The 19001-nt window shown below is 51.4% G+C and overlaps 1 protein-coding gene across 2 annotated transcripts in view; it reads right to left on the bottom strand.

Moving 5' to 3' along the window:
* Positions 1-19001, bottom strand: part of PPIL4 (peptidylprolyl isomerase like 4) — a 521963-nt gene that overhangs the window by 100601 nt on the left and 402361 nt on the right. For both annotated transcript variants that reach the window (XM_069607668.1, XM_069607669.1), the window contains exon 12: positions 2083-2209. In XM_069607668.1, the coding sequence (XP_069463769.1) occupies positions 2083-2209 (127 nt within the window). The remainder of the gene's footprint in view (positions 1-2082; positions 2210-19001) is intronic.

The raw sequence follows: 19001 nt of genomic DNA, 5'->3' as shown, positions 1-19001 counted from the left end.
AATCGGAATTCTGGCTCAACAGATGCATCTGATGCGCACATCAGGACACATAAACAGCTACCTTATAAGGCACGGCAGTGAGCGTCACACAGGAATGTGGCAAGACAGTGCCTACACCTTGCAGTTAACAGCAGTGGTAAAAAAAAAAAACACTGAGCACCCAAATAATCACAATACAGGTAGGGATATTGTTATTGAAGACTGCAGTTCCCATGAGCGGATCCCCCGCCCCCCCAACACCACGATTCGTTAATTCAATCTTCTAAAGAGAAAAAGAGAAGCCCCTGTTCAAGGCAAAGCCTTTTTGTTGGAGTATCCATCGCAGGTGCAGCCAGCAGATAAGTTATCAGCGTCAAAAACGTTGACAGCAGGTGCAAAGGAGCACAGGGATTTAAGGAGCCATTTCTGTGCACTCATGGCAGGTGAGTCCCAACATTGCACCTGCAATTTAGGATTCCACGATTGAACAAGAATGTTCCTATGCCATTCCGGAATTCGGACTTGCAAAATCCAGTGCAGCAGAGTTGAGGAAAACCATTCAAGAAAAATACAGCATGGATTGCCAAATAAGATACTCCAATAATGATAATGGGTACACAGAAGCAAGCTAACCTGAAAATGAGTTACAGTGGTCTTTCCGAAATTAAACAGACTTACTGAAGAGGTCTACTAACAAGGAAACAACCCAGCTGGATGTACCCATTAAATCGGCTCAGTGTTTTCAATACTACGCAATCACTGTACTATACACTTGCATTCTGTGTTCTTCACACCGTAACGTTCTAGATATGGCTGCTACCCACCTGCAGTATTACTCAGCATAACCTTCCAGTAGTACATGCAATTTTAATCATAATATACATATTCTTCTAGGTCATGGATAATTTACATTTGAGAAAAAAAACACTATTGCCTTGTTTTACACCGTACATTAGCTGTGTACAATATTACCTGTAGCTCTACGGGCCGGTATAATTCATTTATATTTAATATAAAAAAAGGTTTAACGAACTCTAGGTCTACAATATAACAGATTACCACACTGGGTAACATTTTGCAAAAAAGCTAATACTACATATGGTCACAGGAAGTAGTGTATGCGCACAATAAACACTGGATTGCATCTGTATGCATGGTCAAATAAGCAAAATAAATCAATACAATGGGATGTACTACTGCTACCGTATTATCCAGTGTCTTAGCATTACCTTCCTCACAATTTTTACAATTCTATAGCGGTTAATAGTGTAATGCATAAAAGAAAACTATACATTGGCTACCAGGAAACAAGCCTTCTGTTCATTCAAAAGAACAAACAATATTTGCATTATCCACTTTACATCATATACAATGTGAAAACTATTTGTAGCTCGGTTCAAAAACTCACACAGCATTACTTTGCTCTGCCAGTCAAAGCAGATCAGGTACTGAAAACCAGGGAAGACTTTTGGGCAACAAGAGGTTTAAAGGAATTTTGTTCTACAGTGTACCAACAGCACATCGGTCTCCATCATTTTAACTGCTAGGTATTTTGTGTACATTATGTGAATTTAAAAAAGGATTCACACTACAAAAGGGAACTGTGAACTAACGGTGTTGCAGCTGGTCTCTTTTAGATTCACTTATCTATCTCGCCTCCCCAAGAGGCTAAAACACGAAATCATTAAAAAATGTATGCATACACCATACACGTAGGTTTATAAATGATGCACAAGTACTAACCGCAGGTGAACATAATAAGAGGATGGTGTTCATGCTTAAGGGCCTTGCATAAGGATCAGACATCTAACACTTGTGCCTACATTATAGATTCAGAAGTACAACATGTATGAGCAGGAATACTAATTTGTGTCAGGCGCATCATGCAAGTTCAATCCAAGTGTTGGGACTGTTCACGTGAGCAACTTGGAGAAAAACAACGTAAGCAATACAAACTGAATAATTGTTATTCATGAAGTAGAAAAGGCATTTGCATCCTGAGGCTTACCTCGTTGGAAAATTATGTAGGTTTAAATGGACGGCAATTCAACTAACAGTTTTACAAGGAAACAGTTTTAAGATCTAAAGAAGACTGGGTAATACCTTTGATTTTTTGGTCCTCCTGTTGTCTTCTTCGTCAGAGTGATGCTTCTTGTCTTTATGTTTTTTACTAGAGTGGCGATGACCAACACTGGAATTCTCATCGTCCAGCAAAACATCATACTTTAAGCTTAAATAGTGTTAAGGCATTCAACTGAATAAAAACAATTTTTTAAAAAGTCCAACTCGAGGCTTATTAAAAAAGCCCGTTTCTTCAAGTTGATTTCTCGCTTCTTACAGAGCAGTCCACTCCCCCAGCAATGTATAAATGTACATAACACATTGTGCTACAACACTCCAAACTATAGTAAAAGACACTCATCTTCTGTTTCATAAGCATTTCAATTTAAGGAGCCACTGTATTTCATCAATAAATCCCTTCAACAGATTCTCATGTGTCAGTATCAATTTCTTCAGACTGTAAGCAACTGATAATGTTTACAATTTGGTTTAGTAGCCCGGACACACCTCTCCTTCTCCACATCCTGAAATCCTACACTGGATGCACCCCTTTGCATACTTTGCAATGCTATGCTTTCCAGTTTGAAATGTTAATTTTCATGATCCATTTCACTAATTAAAGTTAAGTTTAAAGTGTCTTTCCCGCCTTGTCCTTCATGATCTTCTCCTGTCCAGGCCTCTATCCCATCTCCCAATTCATGTGTCCCACCTGGAAATCATATTTTCTCAGGGTAATATTTATAGGGGTGGTGACAGCACCTTCCTCAGTCTCCCACCTTGCTGCCCCTTCGTTCGAACCATCTGTACTTCTCCCTCATGCCCTTTAAAAAAACAACACTTTCCTTTTCATATTAAAACAATCTGACTGCCCCCTGAAAATACCACACGTTTTCTTCCAGATTAATTTAATACCAGATACCCCGCTTCAATGGGCAGGTAGAATTTATGAAATTATTTCACTTCATTGCCTGTATAATAATCATTGGTCAGTTCACCAGCACATTACAAATGTTTGTCAACTAACATTTACTTGCAACAAAAAGGTCCACTTCTCAGGGAACTACAGAAAATTGATCCGTAATAAAACAATGCTTCTGGCAGAAGTTACAGGCTCTCAAAAATGTATGGTTCATAGACATATGGGAACCCAAGGCTGCCTGCTCAAAACTGATGACACAGTCTTTGGTCAGAAATATCCATAACTGCAATTACACACATTTTGATCTAGTATCATTACAGTGCATTTGCTTTGAATAGCCTGATCACTATGTTCTCATGTAGCATACACAACTTATTCTTCTAAAATAATAACAGGCATAAGGTGAATAATATGGCTGATATCTTCCAAAGAATATGACATATTTTCGATGCATAAAGGTAAGGGGCACAACTCCAGGAATGATCAAGGCTTTAAACATTTTATGATGAAATTCCTACAAACGAAAGAAAGTTAATTTTCATGTTCCAACTCCAAGAGCTTCTACAGTCTAATTTTCAATTTCGAACCATTTTTTTTTAAACCTTCTGCCTTAGGCCTTTGCAAGAGATTCACATTCTTCTACTACCACAATCCACCCCCCCATCTCTACTTGCCATGACTGTATACAATCTACTGTACCAATTAAGTCTCCACCACCGAGGACTGCTTAGCCATTGCACAGGAGTGCAAGTCACTTTGTCAACATTTTTCCTGCTGGGATACCCTCATCGACTGCACCAACACCATAAGGTGCACAACTGTTTATATGAGGGCACTTGATTAACATTTTCCACAAGTTGAAGACGAAAATAGGTGACAACCATACTGTGGGGACTCCAGGAAGTGTTTCAAGCCCAGCTAGCGACTCTTAATTTCAAATGCAGCATAAATATATTCTGGGCAAGTTCAGTCCAAATGCACAGACGAGAATCAAACTATACACCAAAGTATCAGGACGATTTTGACCACAACAATTATGAAGGTAACCTTGAGAAGGATTAAGCAGAACTTGCAGTGATTCAACCTTTCAAACGGCAGGTTAGGACAGATTTTCAAAAATCCAACTAAGGCCTTAAAAAATCCATACATCTGAGGCAGTACATACACTCCATTCTTAGTATAAGGCTGTACCACATGAGAATGTGGTAGCATGGACAGAGCAGCCAGGCTTATCCTAGGGGAGAGAGAGAGAGAGGGGGCTGTAGCTTGGTACAAAGAAATGGTAGCATACATATGTCCAAAGAGAAACACACACTATGCATTGTAAACAAAGGATTCATTTAAATACAAGTAGACCAAGATAATGCTTGGGTAACTACTAGATCATAAAAACCAACTCAATACCCATGGTATGCAAACCAAGGTATAACCTTATTTAGAAGAGCCAGAATCAAGTCAAGTCAATCCTAAGGTTATACATTCAGGATAGTAATAAACTATTCTTGCGGAATAAGACCAGGTTAGATATACTTTTAGAATACAAGCGGTACGTCAAGGGTAGTTGACCCAGTCAATCATGCAGTGAGGAACAAGTTACTTACCTGTAACTGCTGTTCTCCACCATGGGTCTGGCATGGATTCACATGCTCATGAATATTCCGTTGGGCTGAGAATCCTCGGTAAAGAACAAAATATCCGATTCAGTTTCACTTCTGAACGGTCTTTCTCCTAACAACCAATCACTGGTCTCTGGGTCAGCCGGAGAGCCACCTGGAAATGGAAGCCTTGGAGAGGGCCTTCCCATGGTTCACAGGGCCAAAGTTCACAAAAAGTTGCGACGTCTTCTGGAAACTCTTTGTGCGGACCACATAGAAGAACAAGTTACTTTCTTACCTGGTAACGTTCTTTCGATGGGATGGTCCGACGACGTATTCCATATCTATGACATGTAATCACCACAGCTGTGCTGCTTCGGAAACTTTTCGGCGTCTGCGCCCTGCGTCGATGACGTTGATGCGCCGTCGTCGAGGACCTCCTCCGACGTCATCCGATGTGATAAGTAGGACGCACGACGCCCATAGCCTCAGTTGTAGTTTTTTCCCCCAGAACGTGTGACATAAGTCAACTGCCAGTCAGACACAAAGCCTTGCGGAACGTAAGCTGCAATCGCAAAAGGAATTCTGCAGCGGGGAAGGCAGGGCGGGAGCGATATGGAATAAGTCGTCGGACCATCCCATCGAAAGAACGTTACCAGGTAAGAAAGTAACTTGTTCTTCGAGGGGATTGGGTCCTCCGACGTATTCCATATCTATGACAGACTCCCAAAGCAGTACCAAAGCAAGGAGGAGGGAAAGAATTTAGAATCAAAATTTAGAATAGCCAATCAAATAGCAGAGCAAAGGACCGCCTTGCCAAAGGCCAGATCCTGTGCTCGGATGGAATCGAGGGAATAGTGACGTACAAATGTATGTACTGAAGCCCAGGTGGCTGCATCACAGATGTTGCGAATAGGAACACCCCTCTGCAGGGCAGTAGACGCCGCCATACCCCTGGTAGAATGGGCCCGCAAGCCAGCCGGTGGGTCCTTACCCGCCAAGCGGTAGCACTCCGAGATGGCCAAAATAATCCAGCGAGACAAAGTCTGTTTCGTCACAGCTTGCCCCAAACGCTTTCCAGCGTAACCAATAAAGAGTTGATCATCCACTCTGACCCGGGACATGCGTGAAACATAAAAGCTTAAAGCTCTCCTAGGATCAAGCCTATGGAGCCTCTCCTCTTCCTTACCAGGATGCGGAGGAGGATAGAATGCCGGAAGAACAACCTTCTGGGCCAAATGAAATTCCGTCACTACCTTCGGAAGAAAAGAAGGACGAACTCTAAGGACAACCCTGTCCTTGTGAAATACAGTGAAGGGAGGCTTAACTGAAAGTGCCTGTAACTCACTCACTCTGCGAGCGGAAGTAACCGCAACTAAAAACAGTTTTCAGAGTTAACAGCCTCAAAGGGCAAGAATGTAAAGGCTCAAACGGAGCACCCAGAAGAAACTTAAGAACAAGGTTTAAATCCCAACCGGGCACCAGGAAAGGTGACGGAGGGAACACATTAGTGAGCCCTTTCAGGAACTGTGAAATCAAAGGGAATTTAAAGTAAGAACACTCTTCAGACGAGCGCTTAAAGATGGACAGCGCCGCCAGGTAACCCTTAACGGTACCCACTTGCAAGCCCCTGTGGGCCAAAGAAAGTAAAAAGGACAGAACCATGGGGATGTCACATGCAAAAGGATCCACATTCTGAACTCTGCACCAGTCGCAGAACTTACGCCAACGGTACAGAGACTTTGTTGCTGGCCTTCGGGCCGAAAGCAACACCTCCATCACGTCCTCAGGGAGGTCCCAATCCGTATACCACAACCTTTCAGAAGCCAAGCGTGAAGGTTGAGGGATCTGACCTCTGGATGGAGAACCGGACCCCCCTCCCGTGAGAGCAGATCGTCTCGGTAGGGAAGACGACGTGGAGGGCAGATGGATAAGTCGAGAAGGTCCGGGTACCATGTCCTCCGAGCCCACGCCGGGGCAATGAGGATCATCCGGGAACCGAACTTCCGTAACCTCCGCAGCACTTGCGGGATGACGGGGACTCGAGGAAACGCGTACAGCAGCGGGAAGGACCACTCCACCACGAACGCGTCTCCTAATGCTCCTTTTGGGGGAAATTCCAGCGAGCAAAACCTTTCGCACGTCCGGTTGACACTGGAGGCAAAGAGATCCACTTGAGGGGTCCCCCAAAGGGCGAAGATCTCCAGGAGAATCTCCTGAGCCAACTCCCACTTGTGAGAGATTGCGCTCTGCCTGCTCAGAGCGTCCGCCGTCACGTTTTCGGCTCCGGCCAGATGAACTGCCGAGATCGAAACTTCCTGCTGAATGGCCCAGAACTCGAGCTACATCGCCTCCCTGCACAGAGGAAGTGACCCTGCCCCCCCCTTTTTGTTGAGGTAGTGCATGGCCACTGTGTTGTCCGTCAGGATCAGGACATTCTTCCCTCGCACAGACGGCAGAAAAGCCTTCAGGGCTAGCCTGATGGCCCTCAGCTCCAACAGATTGATATGGAGTCTGGACTCCGACGGAGACCAACGACCGCTGACTGTCAGCCCGTTGGCATGAGCTCCCCATCCCGTGAGGGATGCATCCGTCACGATCGTCACCTCCGGCCAGGGAAGCCAAAATGGAGCCCCCCTCATCAAGTTGCCTTCGACGGCCCACCACAGAAGGTCCCGGGCGACCGAGGACGGCACCTGAATCGAGTCCGACATCCTGCCGGAGGACTGCGACCATTGCGTCTTGAGTGCCCACTGCAAAGATCTCATCCGCAGGCGAGCCTCTGGCACCAGAAGAATGCAGGATGCCATGAGGCCGAGCAACCTCAAGAACTCGAACGCTGGGAGCGTCTGGGCATGCTGAAACTTGTGCACCATCTGCTGAATGTGAAGAGCCCTCACCTGGGGAGGAAAACACAGCCCCAGGGAAGTGTCGAGCACTGCTCCGATGTACTGGAGCCGCTGTGTTGGCGTCAAATGGGACTTCTTTAAATTGAGGGAGAAGCCCAGCCTGTGAAGGGAGCGACAGGTGACCGACAGATGATCCAGGACTTGCTCGGGAGAGCTCCCCCTGATCAACCAATCGTCCAGGTAGGGGCAGACGTGAATCCCCCCTTGCCTGAGATGCGCTGCCACCACCACCATGAGCTTGGTGAAAACCCTCGGGCGAAGGTCAATCCGGACGGCAGGACCCGAAACTGAAAGTGCGAGTCGCCAACCGCGAACCTCAGGTACTTCTTGTGCTTGGGATGGATCGGCACATGGAAGTAAGCATCCTTGAGGTCGAGTGACACCAACCAGTCCTGAAGCTGAAGGGCCTGGAGGACTTGAGAGAGAGTAACCATCTTGAACTTGTCCTTCCTGAGGAGCTTGTTCAAACCGCGCAAGTCCATGATGGGTCTCAAACCCCCGTCTTTCTTCGAAACCAAAAAATAAGGTGAATACCATCCCTTGTTCCTCTCCGCTACAGGCACCAGTTCTATGGCGCCTTTCTCCAGCAGGGCTTGAATTTCCTGCGCAATGAGCGGATCCGGACTCTGCAAAGAGAGGTTCCCCGGTGGATTGTCGCGAGGCCTGTGCCGAAAGGGAAGACAGTAGCCGTGGGTTATGATCTCCAGAACCCACACATCTGAAGTAATGGCTTGCCACTCTACAAGATGCTGTGCTAGCCTTCCCCCAACCGGCGAACCATGGGACATGGCCGCATGACTGAGTGGGAGCGGCTGCGGCGTTACCTGAGGGCAAAGAGGCAACTGCCCGAGCGGCCTTGGCACCACGGGTACCCTGTCGTCCACCTCTGGTACCCCTGCGTTGGCCTCTTTGACTGCCTGCTCCTCTCGCTTTACTGAAGGATGAGTAATAGCGAAAGGAACCACCCCTCCACTGCTGTCCCCTAGGACGAAAAGGCGGAGGTTGGCGAACTGCAGCGCCCAACGACTTCGCTGCAGCTTTTGAGGTCTGCAACCTCTCAAGGCTCTCGTCAGCCTTGCTGCCAAAAAGGTGTTCACCGTCAAAGGGCATGTTGAGGAGCCGGGACTGCACATCAGGAGCAAACCCAGACTTCCGCAACCACGCAAACCTGCGTATCACGGTGCTCGCCGCCATGGACCTACTGACGCATTCAGCTAAGTCCAAACCCGACTGAACTGACTCACATGGCATCCTTACCATCCTGGACCATAGCAAGGAAACCATCCCGTTCGTCCCCTTCGGGAATATGTTCAGCGGCTAACGCAACACAGTTCCACAGAGTGTGCGTGAAACGCGACAAGGCACAAATGGAGTTGGCCGCCTGAAGCGCCATACCACCAGAAGAAAACACTTTCTTCGCCCAGCCATCAAAACGTTTGTCGTCCCTATCAGGAGGGATGGTAGGGTACGACGCCTGCTTCGCCGGGGCCGTGGCCGCCTGCACCACCAAACTCTCCGGAGTGGGGTGCCTGGTCAAGTAGCAGGGGTCGCCACTGGCTGGACGGTATTTTCGCGACAAGGATCTGCCCACCGCCGGGAGACTCTCCGGAGCAGTCCAAGCCGCCGCCGCCGCCCTTCTCTGTAAAGCCATATGGAACGGCAGAACCGGGTCAGTTGGGGGACCAACATCAAGGATGTCTGTCAGATCATCCTGCACAAATTCCCCTGGGGGAGCAGACCATCCCAAGTACTCAGAAACCCTAGCCATAAGGCGCCGGTACGAGGAATCAGCATGAGAGCCAGGCTCAGGCCTACAAAGCTCCACCTCCGGAGAGGTGTCCAGTCCACTGGCATCATGCAGTAACTGTCTCAACTCGACAAACTGACTATGGCCCGAGACAATTTCATCCGGAACCTGACTAGGAACCAGGCCATCAGAATCCTCATCCGCCTCTGAAATATAGTCCAGTATAGTAGGTGGCGAAAAGAAGGCACTCTAGAGTGCTTGCTCTTAACCAGAGCCTTCCTAGGGGGTCCACCCGTGCCCTGGGGTACCTCCGACACGAAAGGCGTCGATGGCGTCGAGCGAATCGGCGCCAGCGTCGAGAGAACCGGCATCGGCGCCGAGAGGATCGGCGTCGAGGAAATCGGCGTCGACGTCAGATGCAGCGCCTCCAGAATCGGTGGCGTCGACACAGCCCTCGAGGCCGGAGCCCCGAGCGTGTCCCTCGACGACCTGAGCGTCGACGGCATCGACGACTTCCTCGGAGCCAGAGCCTCGAGACAGCCTGTCGATGCCCTCGACGCCACAGACGTCGATGCCTTCTTCGAAGACCTCACAGGTGCACACGGTCTCGAACGCGTCGAGGACCGGGACCTGGAACGGGTACGTCGAGAACGAGTCCCCTTGTCCGAACGGGACCTCTCCCGTGACTCGTGCCGACCACTCTTGCGAGCGGTGTCTCTCAACCTCACACGACCGACCCCACTCGGGGGCGCGGACGGTTGAATACCCTGCGACTCAAGAATCGCCAGCATCTTCTTCCCGAAGGAAGCCCATTCCTCCGGCGTCGCACGGCTGGAGGGGTAAGCGACGTGCCGGGCAGAGCCCTCCGAAGAGGACCTGGAAGACGACCGGTGTCAGCGCTTCCGAGAATGCCTCGAAGAGGCTGAGGAGTGGCGAGACCGACTCCTAGAAGGAGACCCACCAGACTTCCGACGATGACACGGAGAGTCACCCCTCGAATCATCCGTCGAAAGCCCCGCAGACTTCGACTTCCGGGGCTTGGACACCCGACCTACCGACAACCTCTTCTTACGTTCGCGTAAGGCTTTGGACGTAAGCGACTGGCAGTCGATACAGTCATCCGCGTCGTGGGCCTCCCCGAGGCACCAGAGGCAGGCGTCGTGCGAGTCCGTCACCGACATCTTGGACCCACACTCCCCGCACTTCTTGAAACCCGGACGCGGGGTCGAAGACGAAGTAGACCTCTTCAGAAGGATTTTCACAAACGAACAGGTTCGAAGAACCGAGAAGAACAGAACTCCAAAGAGTCGAGGCGTTTAAACCGAGAAACACGAAGCAACACGTTTGTGGAAAAAACGGAACTGAGGCTATGGGCGTCGTGCGTCCTACTTATCACATCGGATGACGTCGGACGCCGGAGGAGGTCCTCGACGACGGCGCATCGACGTCATCGACGCAGGACGCAGACGCCGAAAAGTTTCCGAAGCAGCACAGCTGTGGTGATTACATGTCAGATATGGAATACGTCGGAGGACCCAATCCCCTCGAACTTCAGCGCTCTAGCCACATCCAGTGAGTGCAAAGTCCTCTCAGCCGGCGACGAACGCACCGGGAAGAATACAGGCAACACCAAGAGCTTGTTTAGATTAAAGTCAGATGGCACCTTGGGCATGAAGGAGGGGTGCGTCACTACCCTCGTCTCGTGGAATGTCAAATAAGGTGGTTTACAGGAGAGGGCCTGGATCTCTCCCATTCGTGCGGAGGTGATGGCCACAAGAAAAGCATTTTTTTTCACAACAAACATTTCAGTGGTGCCGAATGCATAGACTTGAACGGAGTACCCATGAGCCTAGTCAGCACCATATTGAGCTCCCACGCTGGGGCCAGAGCCTTCACCGGTAGGAACAAGCAAAATAGTCCTTTAACAAACTCCTTGACCAATCGATGTAACCAGAAGGATGATTGTCCAGGAGATCTGGTGTAGCGGGAGATAGCCGCCAGTTGGACTTTGCCTTGACCAACGACAACAAATAGGGAAGCACCTGCGGAGCAGTGACTCGTAGAGGGTCGATCTTCTGAGTACAGCACCAAATGGCGAACCTCTTTCACTTGTGCCCGTAGCATCTGAGAGTAGACTATGTTTTGGCCTTGCCGAGCACCTCCTTTCAATACACTGGGAGATCGTAGCCCCCAAACTCTAGTGCTGCAGGAGCCATGCCTTCAGGTTCAGCGATCCTGCGACCATCATAAGCTTAACTGGAGGGGACGCCAACATGTCCAGAAGGTCCGAGTACCATATCTGCCTCGGCCACACCGGTGCGGCGAGGATCATCCTGCACGGGGACCGGCTGAGTTGATTAACTAATGGAAGAAGCAACAGCAGCAGAGGGAACGCATACAGAAACAGGCCACCCCAGGGGAAAGAGAATGCGTCCCCCATGCTCCCCGGGAGGGGAAATCTGCTGGCGAACCTCTGGCACTTGGTGTTTATTGCTGTCGCAAACAGATCCATCTGGGGATTGCTCCATCTGCGGAAAAGGTGATCCACTTGGTCCTGCCGAAGTTCCCACTCGTGGCAAGAGCACAGCTCCCTGATGACAGTCGGCGACAGTGCTATTCACTCCTGCCAGATGAAAAGGATGAGGAACATCGGCCCAGTGCCTAAGGTCCTGCGCCTCTTGGAGAGCGCCTGGGGATCTGGTACCCCCCCCTGCTTTCTGATGTAGAAAATTATGGAGGTGTTGTCCGTGAATACCTGTACCACCTTGCACTTGAGGGCTGGAAGGAAGGACTTGAGGGCCCAAAACACTGCCTGCAGTGCCAACACGTTTATGTGCAATGTCTTCTCCTCCGGTAGCCACAGGCCTCTTGCATGAAGACTTCTGGTGTGCGCACCCCATCCCTCCACGGAGGCGTCCATTGTGATCGTCTCCTGAGGAGGTGGGGTCTGGAAAACCGCGCCTTCGGACAGATGTGTGCGCACTCCCCACTGCTGTATCGCTCGACGGAAACTCTTGTCGAGTGTGATCTTGTCCTCGAAGTTTCCCAGACACTTGTATCCAACGGGCGTCGAGGAACTCATGCAGTGGACGCATCCTTAGCCTGCACAGCCGAATGAGGTGTATATATGACGATTCCTGTAGGATCTCCAACGCCTCTGCCCTCTTGTCATCGGGAAGGAAGTCCAGGAGGGGAGCGATCTTGAACCAAAGCTCCCTGTCGTAAAACGCCGTGAGGGCGTTTGAAGCCTTGATGGTCGTCGCTGCCGACGTGATAACTCTTTGCCCCATAGGCGCCAATTTCTTCCCCTCACTGTCCGAGAGTGGCATTTCTCCTAATAACTAATCACTGGTCTCTGGGTCATACTGCCCGCAGCCAATGACTGCCCTCTAACTAAGCCCCTCCCCTGGCAGCCATCTTCAGATTTGGTAGCACGTAACGTGGCAGTAGGACCAAGAGAAGAGCCGCAGAGGGGATGGTTTTCATGTGAATCCATGCCAGAGACATGATGGAGAACAGTTACAGGTAAGTAACTTGTTCCTTCTCCAGTATGGGGTCTGGCATGGATTCACATGCTCATGAATAAAAAAAATACATAGCAGTACACACATGCACAACCACGGAAGGTGGCAAGGCTCAACATTAGGCATCTCTTACCTCCTCACCAGACTCACTATCGAGCGAACAGGTTGCACAGCACTGCTTGGCCGACTCTGGACTCCTCCCTGAAATCCCGGTCGACGCAGTAGAATCTCATGAAGGTGTGCGTCGACCTCCAAGTAGCAGCCCTGCATATGTTCAGCAGGGGCATACCAGACAGGAACCACGTAGTTGCTGCGATCCCTCTGGTCGAATGGGCTCTCGGACGGCCAGGCAACGGTCGATTTGCCAACCGGTGACAGTGTGTGATGCAGCCGGAGAGCCACCTGGAAATGGAGGCCTTGGAGAGGGCCTTCCCCTGGTTCACAGGGCCAAAGCTCACAAACAGCTGTGACGTCTTCCGAAAAACTTTGTGTGGTTCTCGTAGAACTTCAGCGCTCTAGCCACATCCAGCGAGTGCAAACTTCTCTCAGCCGGCGACGAGAAGAAAACAGGTAACACCAAGGGCTCGTTGAGATGGAAGTCCGACGGCACCTTCGGCATGAAGGAGGGGTGCGTCCTCAGCATGACCCTCATTGCGTGGAAAGTCAAGTATAGAGGCTTACAGGAGAGGGCCTGAATCTCTCCCACTCGTCAAGCAGAGGTGATGGCCACCAGGAACGCTGTCTTCCTTGACGGAAATTTCAGAGGTGCCGAATGCAGAGGCTCGAACGGGGGACCCATGAGCCTAGTCAACACCACACTGAGCTCCCATGCCGGGGCTGGAGCCTTCACCGGCGGGAACGAGCGGGACAGTCCATTCATGAACTCCTTAACCAGGCGATGCAACCATAGAGACGATCGCCCCGGAGTTCTGGTGTAGCGTGAGATAGCTGCCAGAGGATCTTGATGGAGGCGTGCGCCAGCCATGCCTTGGCCAGCTACAGCAAGTACAGCAGCACTTGAGGGGCCGTAATACGTAGAGGGTTTATCTTCTGTGCACGGCACCAGACGGTGAACCTCTTCCATTTATGTCTGTAGCACTTAAGAGTCGAAGAAGTCCTTGCCTTGGAAAGCACCTCCTTGCAGTCCGCCGGGATCCAGTATCCACCAAACTCTAGTGCTGCAGGAGCCAGGACTGCAGGTTCAGCAATGACGGGTCGTGGTGCAGGATCGCCCCTCTTTCCCTGGCGAGAAGATCTGCGTCCGACAGAGGCTTGACTGGAGGGGACGCTGACAAGTCCAGAAGGTCCAGGTACCATATCTGTCTTGGCCACGCCGGTGTGACGAAGATCATCCTACACCAGGACGGCCCGAGTTGACTGATGAGTCTTGGGAGCAACGGCAGGAACGCATAGAGAAACAGGCCGTCCCAGGGGAATGAGAATGCGTCCCCCATGCTCTCCGGCTGGGGAAACCTGCTGGCGAACCTCCGACACTTGGTGTTTGTCGCCGTCAAAAACAGATCGATCTGGGGATTGCCCCATCGTCGAAACAGTAGGTCCACCTGTCCCTGCCGAAGTTCCGACTCATGGCAAGAGTGCAGCTCCTTGCTGAGTGAGTCGGGGACGGTGTTCTTCACTACACCCATATGAAAGGGTACCAGGAACATCCTTTGAGCGACGGCCCAGTGCCATAGGTCCTGCGCTTTCTTGGAGAGACGGGGATCTGGTGCCCCCCTGCTTCCGAATGTAGAACATCGTCATGGTGTTGTCGATGAAGACCCGCACCACGTTGCCCTTGAGGGATGAAAGGAATGACGTGCAGGTCCAAAACACGGCCCGGGGCTCCAGGACGTTGATGTGCAATGACTTCTCCTCCGGTAGCCAAAGGCCTCTTGCGTGGAGATTTCCTGCAGCGGTCGCATCCGCAGTCTGCACAGCCGAACGAGGTAGATGCACGATGACATGCCGAGCAGAGACTTGATGGACCTCACCCTGACAACCTTCATGGCCAACAGCCACTGTACCTTGCCCAGGATGGCCTTTATCCTGTCCTCTGACGGTGCGGCTAGGCGCACCACCGTTTTGAGTTTGGCTCCCAGGAACTGGGCGTCCTGCGATGGCTCCAAGCAGGACTTTGCATAGTTTATCGAGAACCCCAGTTCTGTGAGCAGGCGGACTGTCCTCGCTGTGTGTTCGACGGCGAGTTCCTTTGACTTTGCTCGGATGATCCAATCGTCCAGAGGGGTAGACGTCGATTCCCTGCAGGCGCAGCCGCACCGCCACCGGTGCCAGGCCCTTGGTGAAGAACCTTGGGGCCGACTTCAGCCTGAAGGGGAGGGCCCTGAACTGGTAGTGCCGTCCTTGGACCATGAAGCGCAGAAACTTTCAATGCCCCTTGTGAATGGGGATCTGGAAGTAAGCATGCTCCAGGTCCAGCGACGAAAGGAAGTCCCCTTCTTGCAGCTGTCCGAGCATGTGCAGAAGGGTGACCATCCGGAATTTCTGGGATTTTATGCAGAGGCGGCAGAGATCCTGGATGGGCCGTCAGCCGCTGGTCTTTCGAACGAGGAAGTACCTTGAGTATACTCTGGAGCCCCGGAGCCTCTTCGGGACAAGCTCCATCGCGCCCTTCTTTAGCATTGCTCGTACCTCCAGAAGTAGTTGAGGAATGTGATTTTCTTTCCTGGCCACGGGTGGAAAACGGGGACACTTCCTTTGGAACTCGAGTGTGCCCATGGGCCAGGGCATCCAGCACCCAACCGTTCGAGATGGATTTCTACGCGCCGACGAAGTTCGCTAGCCGGCCTCCCCACCGGGGTGCTCGGGTGGGGCATGACGGCACAGCCAGTTCAGTCCTGCTACGCCGAGGCTTTACCGCCTTGGGCCCCTTGGTGGCGACGACGTCCGCCAGCCTTGTTGCGGCCTCTGTAGGCTTCCTGCGATGAAGAACGGGCCGCATGCCGGTATGAGGAAGAGCTGCCGCTGAATCCTTTGGAGGCACCTTGTGACTTGCCTCCAGAGGGCTGAAAGGACGGCCGTCGATGGAGCGTGCCCAAGGCACGAGCTGTCTCGTGTCTGCCTTGATGGCCTGCAGCGACTAGTCTACTGCGTTGCCGAACAAGTTGTTCCCGGCAAAGGGCATGTCCAGTACCCTCGTCTGAACGTCCTGACGGAAGTCGGTGGCCCCGAGCCAGCAACGTCAGCGAAGGCAAACGCTGTTGCCCATCTGGTGTCAGCGATGTCTGTGGTTACCGTAATGGCGAAGTCCGAAGCCACCTTGCCTTCTTGTAAGATTTCAAGGGCCTCTGCCCTCTTGTCGTCTGGGAGGAAGTCCAGGAGGGGGGTGATTTTAAACCACAGCTCCCTATCGTAGCGGCTCACGATAGCGAGAGTGTTACCCCGCCTTACTGGTCGTCGCTGCTGTCGAAATGACCCAACGTCCCATGGTATCCAGCTTCTTCCCCTTGCGGCCCGGCGGGGAAGTGGAAGTTGATGCCGTCCTCCCAGCGGATTTCTTCTTGGCAGCCGCAGAGACCACCGAGTCCGGTCACGACTGCACTGTGAGGCACATTGGTGCCTGGACCCCCCGGTACTACTTCTCATACTGGTCTCTCTGCGCCGGGGGCGAGGATGGGTTCTTCAGGAGGGCCAGCCCCTCGTCCCAGATGTCGTCCAACAGCGGGACCGAGAACACAGTCTTCCTCTTGGCCTCTCGTCGCTGATAAAGGAATCCTCAGGGCATTGCTGAAAAAGCTCTGAGGCCCTAGCGATCATGGCATGTAACAAGCCAATTTCGTCAGGAGGAGAAGCCCGGGGTGGGGGCGACGGGAGATCTGTTCGTCGTTGCCGCAGTCGTCCGTCCCAGTTGTCGCTGTCTGTCTCGTCCCTCAGGGGAGGGGATGGATGTGAAGGATGGAAGGGTGGGGGCGGATGGACTCGCCTCTGCTTGGGTGGAGGGCTTCCCACCGGTCCAGGCGCTGCTGGATCATCCGCCGGAGGCAAAGGCATCCTTGTTCTTATTTCTGAACACAGGGTGTGCAGGGCCGGCAAGATGTCCTCCGACCTGTCCGTCGGTCATTGCAGCGGTTGCGACAGGAGCGTTGGCAGCGGCGTGGTGTCCTACGGTTCCTCGTTGGCTCCCCCGTCGCTCTCCACGTCGCCTCGTCGGGGGTCCTTCTTGTAGGACCCGACCTCGACGAATCTCTTGTCCAAGACTGACTTGAGGCCTGCCAACTCATCCTCGGAGGAGATATCTGAGTCTGGTAAGACTATTGCGCGCGCCAACCCTTCTTATCGGCCAGGGGCTTCACGGGGGTCTTTTCGATGGGCAGCAAAGACTATTCCCTCCGGGGGGCAGGGACACTCTTGGCTTTGAGGTCGTCTCCACTGGGGCCGCATCTGCGGGTTTCGCCAGGGACGCTGCCACTTCAATAAAAGCCTTAGCCAGGTGAATCTGGGCCTTCACGACCTTTGGCACATCGGGGGCCTTCACCGTGGTGGGAGCGTCACCGCCTCGCTCCCCTTTGGCTTTCTCTGTCAGGGTCGACTGGGGCTTCTCCCGAAGCTTACACGGGTTTTCCGACTTCCTCTTCGTCGAGCCGGAGCATTGGCTTATGGTTGACGGCGTCGGTGATGCTGAGCAAGGCCAAGCAGCCTCGGAGCCCGTACCAACGGCGCTCCCGGTGCCCGCGGAGTCACAGCCTTATGTTGGGCCCCTGTCTCTGGAGCACCCTCAAAGGTCTTAGAAGACCGCTCAGACTTCTTCTTGGGCTCACCTGCCGCTGGGCTTTTCGCCTCCAGCCAGTCAGCGAGCCGTTTGCGACGGTCCTTCATGGTACGGGCGGACATGTCCTTGCAGAACACAGTCCTCCTCCACGTGAGACTTGTCGGAGTGCAGGCAGTAGAGGCACCAGGAGTGCTCATCCTCCTTGAAGACGTTCTGTAGTCCACATCCTGGGCAGCTTCTAAACAGCTTGGATCCAACGGGCATCGGGTCTCCTTTATGTTCGGCCATGTCCACGAGGGGTAGGCATCAAAGACTTTCCGGAATCCTCCAAGAAGTGAAATTCAACGAAAATGTGCCCTTGAGGAGCGTAGAGATTTCCGAAACGGGTTCCTGTTAATTGGAAGAAGAATTGGTGGAGCTTGAGGCTCGATTTGACCGAAAAATAAGAGTAAACGCTTTGAAAAAACGCAATACACAGTAAAAGCTCGAGAGATAAGCACAAGGACTCCCAACACTTGAACGTGAGGTAAAAATCTGAAGATGACTGCCAGAGGAGGGGCTTAGGTAGAGGGCAGTCATTGGCTGGGGGCAGTATGATCCAGAGACCAGTGAATGGTTATTAGGAGAAAGACAATTCAGAAACGAAACTGATTTTTTCTTTTACCCAGGATTCCCAGTCTGACGACAGGGAATATTCATGAGCATGTGAATGCATGCCAGACCCCATGCTGGAGAACTGTCTTATTTAATAGCTAGGTGCACAATACAGTTTAAGGAAAGAACTTTATGAAACTATTTTAGAATAGCACCAAAGTAATTCAAGGAAGCACAACCCAGGGTTACAAGTTTAGAAGAGCAGCAGCTATTCAAGGTGAGCATGACCTATATTCTTTTTAAAAGGAGCCTCAAGCTACATAAAGGTAAGTATAAACCCTAAGACTGTTTTACAATCTGTATAAAGCAGACCAGGGAAAGCAAATGCTAGACTTTAAGACACAATGTTTTTCAGGCAGGTAAAACCAAATGGTAAGCGGTTACACTCAGTTAAGCAATGATAAAACAGTACCACCACATATTACTTTTCAGGGGGTGTGGAGGGTCACGAATTCAAACTTAAACACTTTTTAGAGGTAGGTGCAGAATGCAACTCAAAGGTAAACAAACGTAATGACACTTTGGAACTTCTTTCACAGATGGCATGCATTACTTACCGTAATAGCATTTGATGATTTTATCTGCTTAGATTCACATGCTGTGCATATAGTCTGACATCCAGTGGTTACCGAAGAGTATTGCATCTCGTCTTTCGGGGACCGAAAGGGGACATTGGCATAGGCGTGTCTGTAACACTATCCCTATCGTGACGTGTAGTGTACCCAAGATCCCTCACGTGCCGAGGTCCCTCAGATTTTATTTTTTCTGCAATGAGGGAGCCCAAGGCTATAGTGGGTGAGTACATAAAGAGAGAGAGAGTAGTAAGACGTCTATGTTCCTTCCACCCCAAGCGGGGAAGTAGGAAGGGCGCATGTGAATCTAAGCAG

The sequence above is a fragment of the Ambystoma mexicanum genome, chromosome 4q (assembly GCF_040938575.1).
Source record: "Ambystoma mexicanum isolate Mex_15411 chromosome 4q, UKY_AmexF1_1, whole genome shotgun sequence".
Taxonomy (NCBI): domain Eukaryota; kingdom Metazoa; phylum Chordata; class Amphibia; order Caudata; family Ambystomatidae; genus Ambystoma; species Ambystoma mexicanum.
This window is presented reverse-complemented; position numbering and strand designations above follow the sequence as displayed.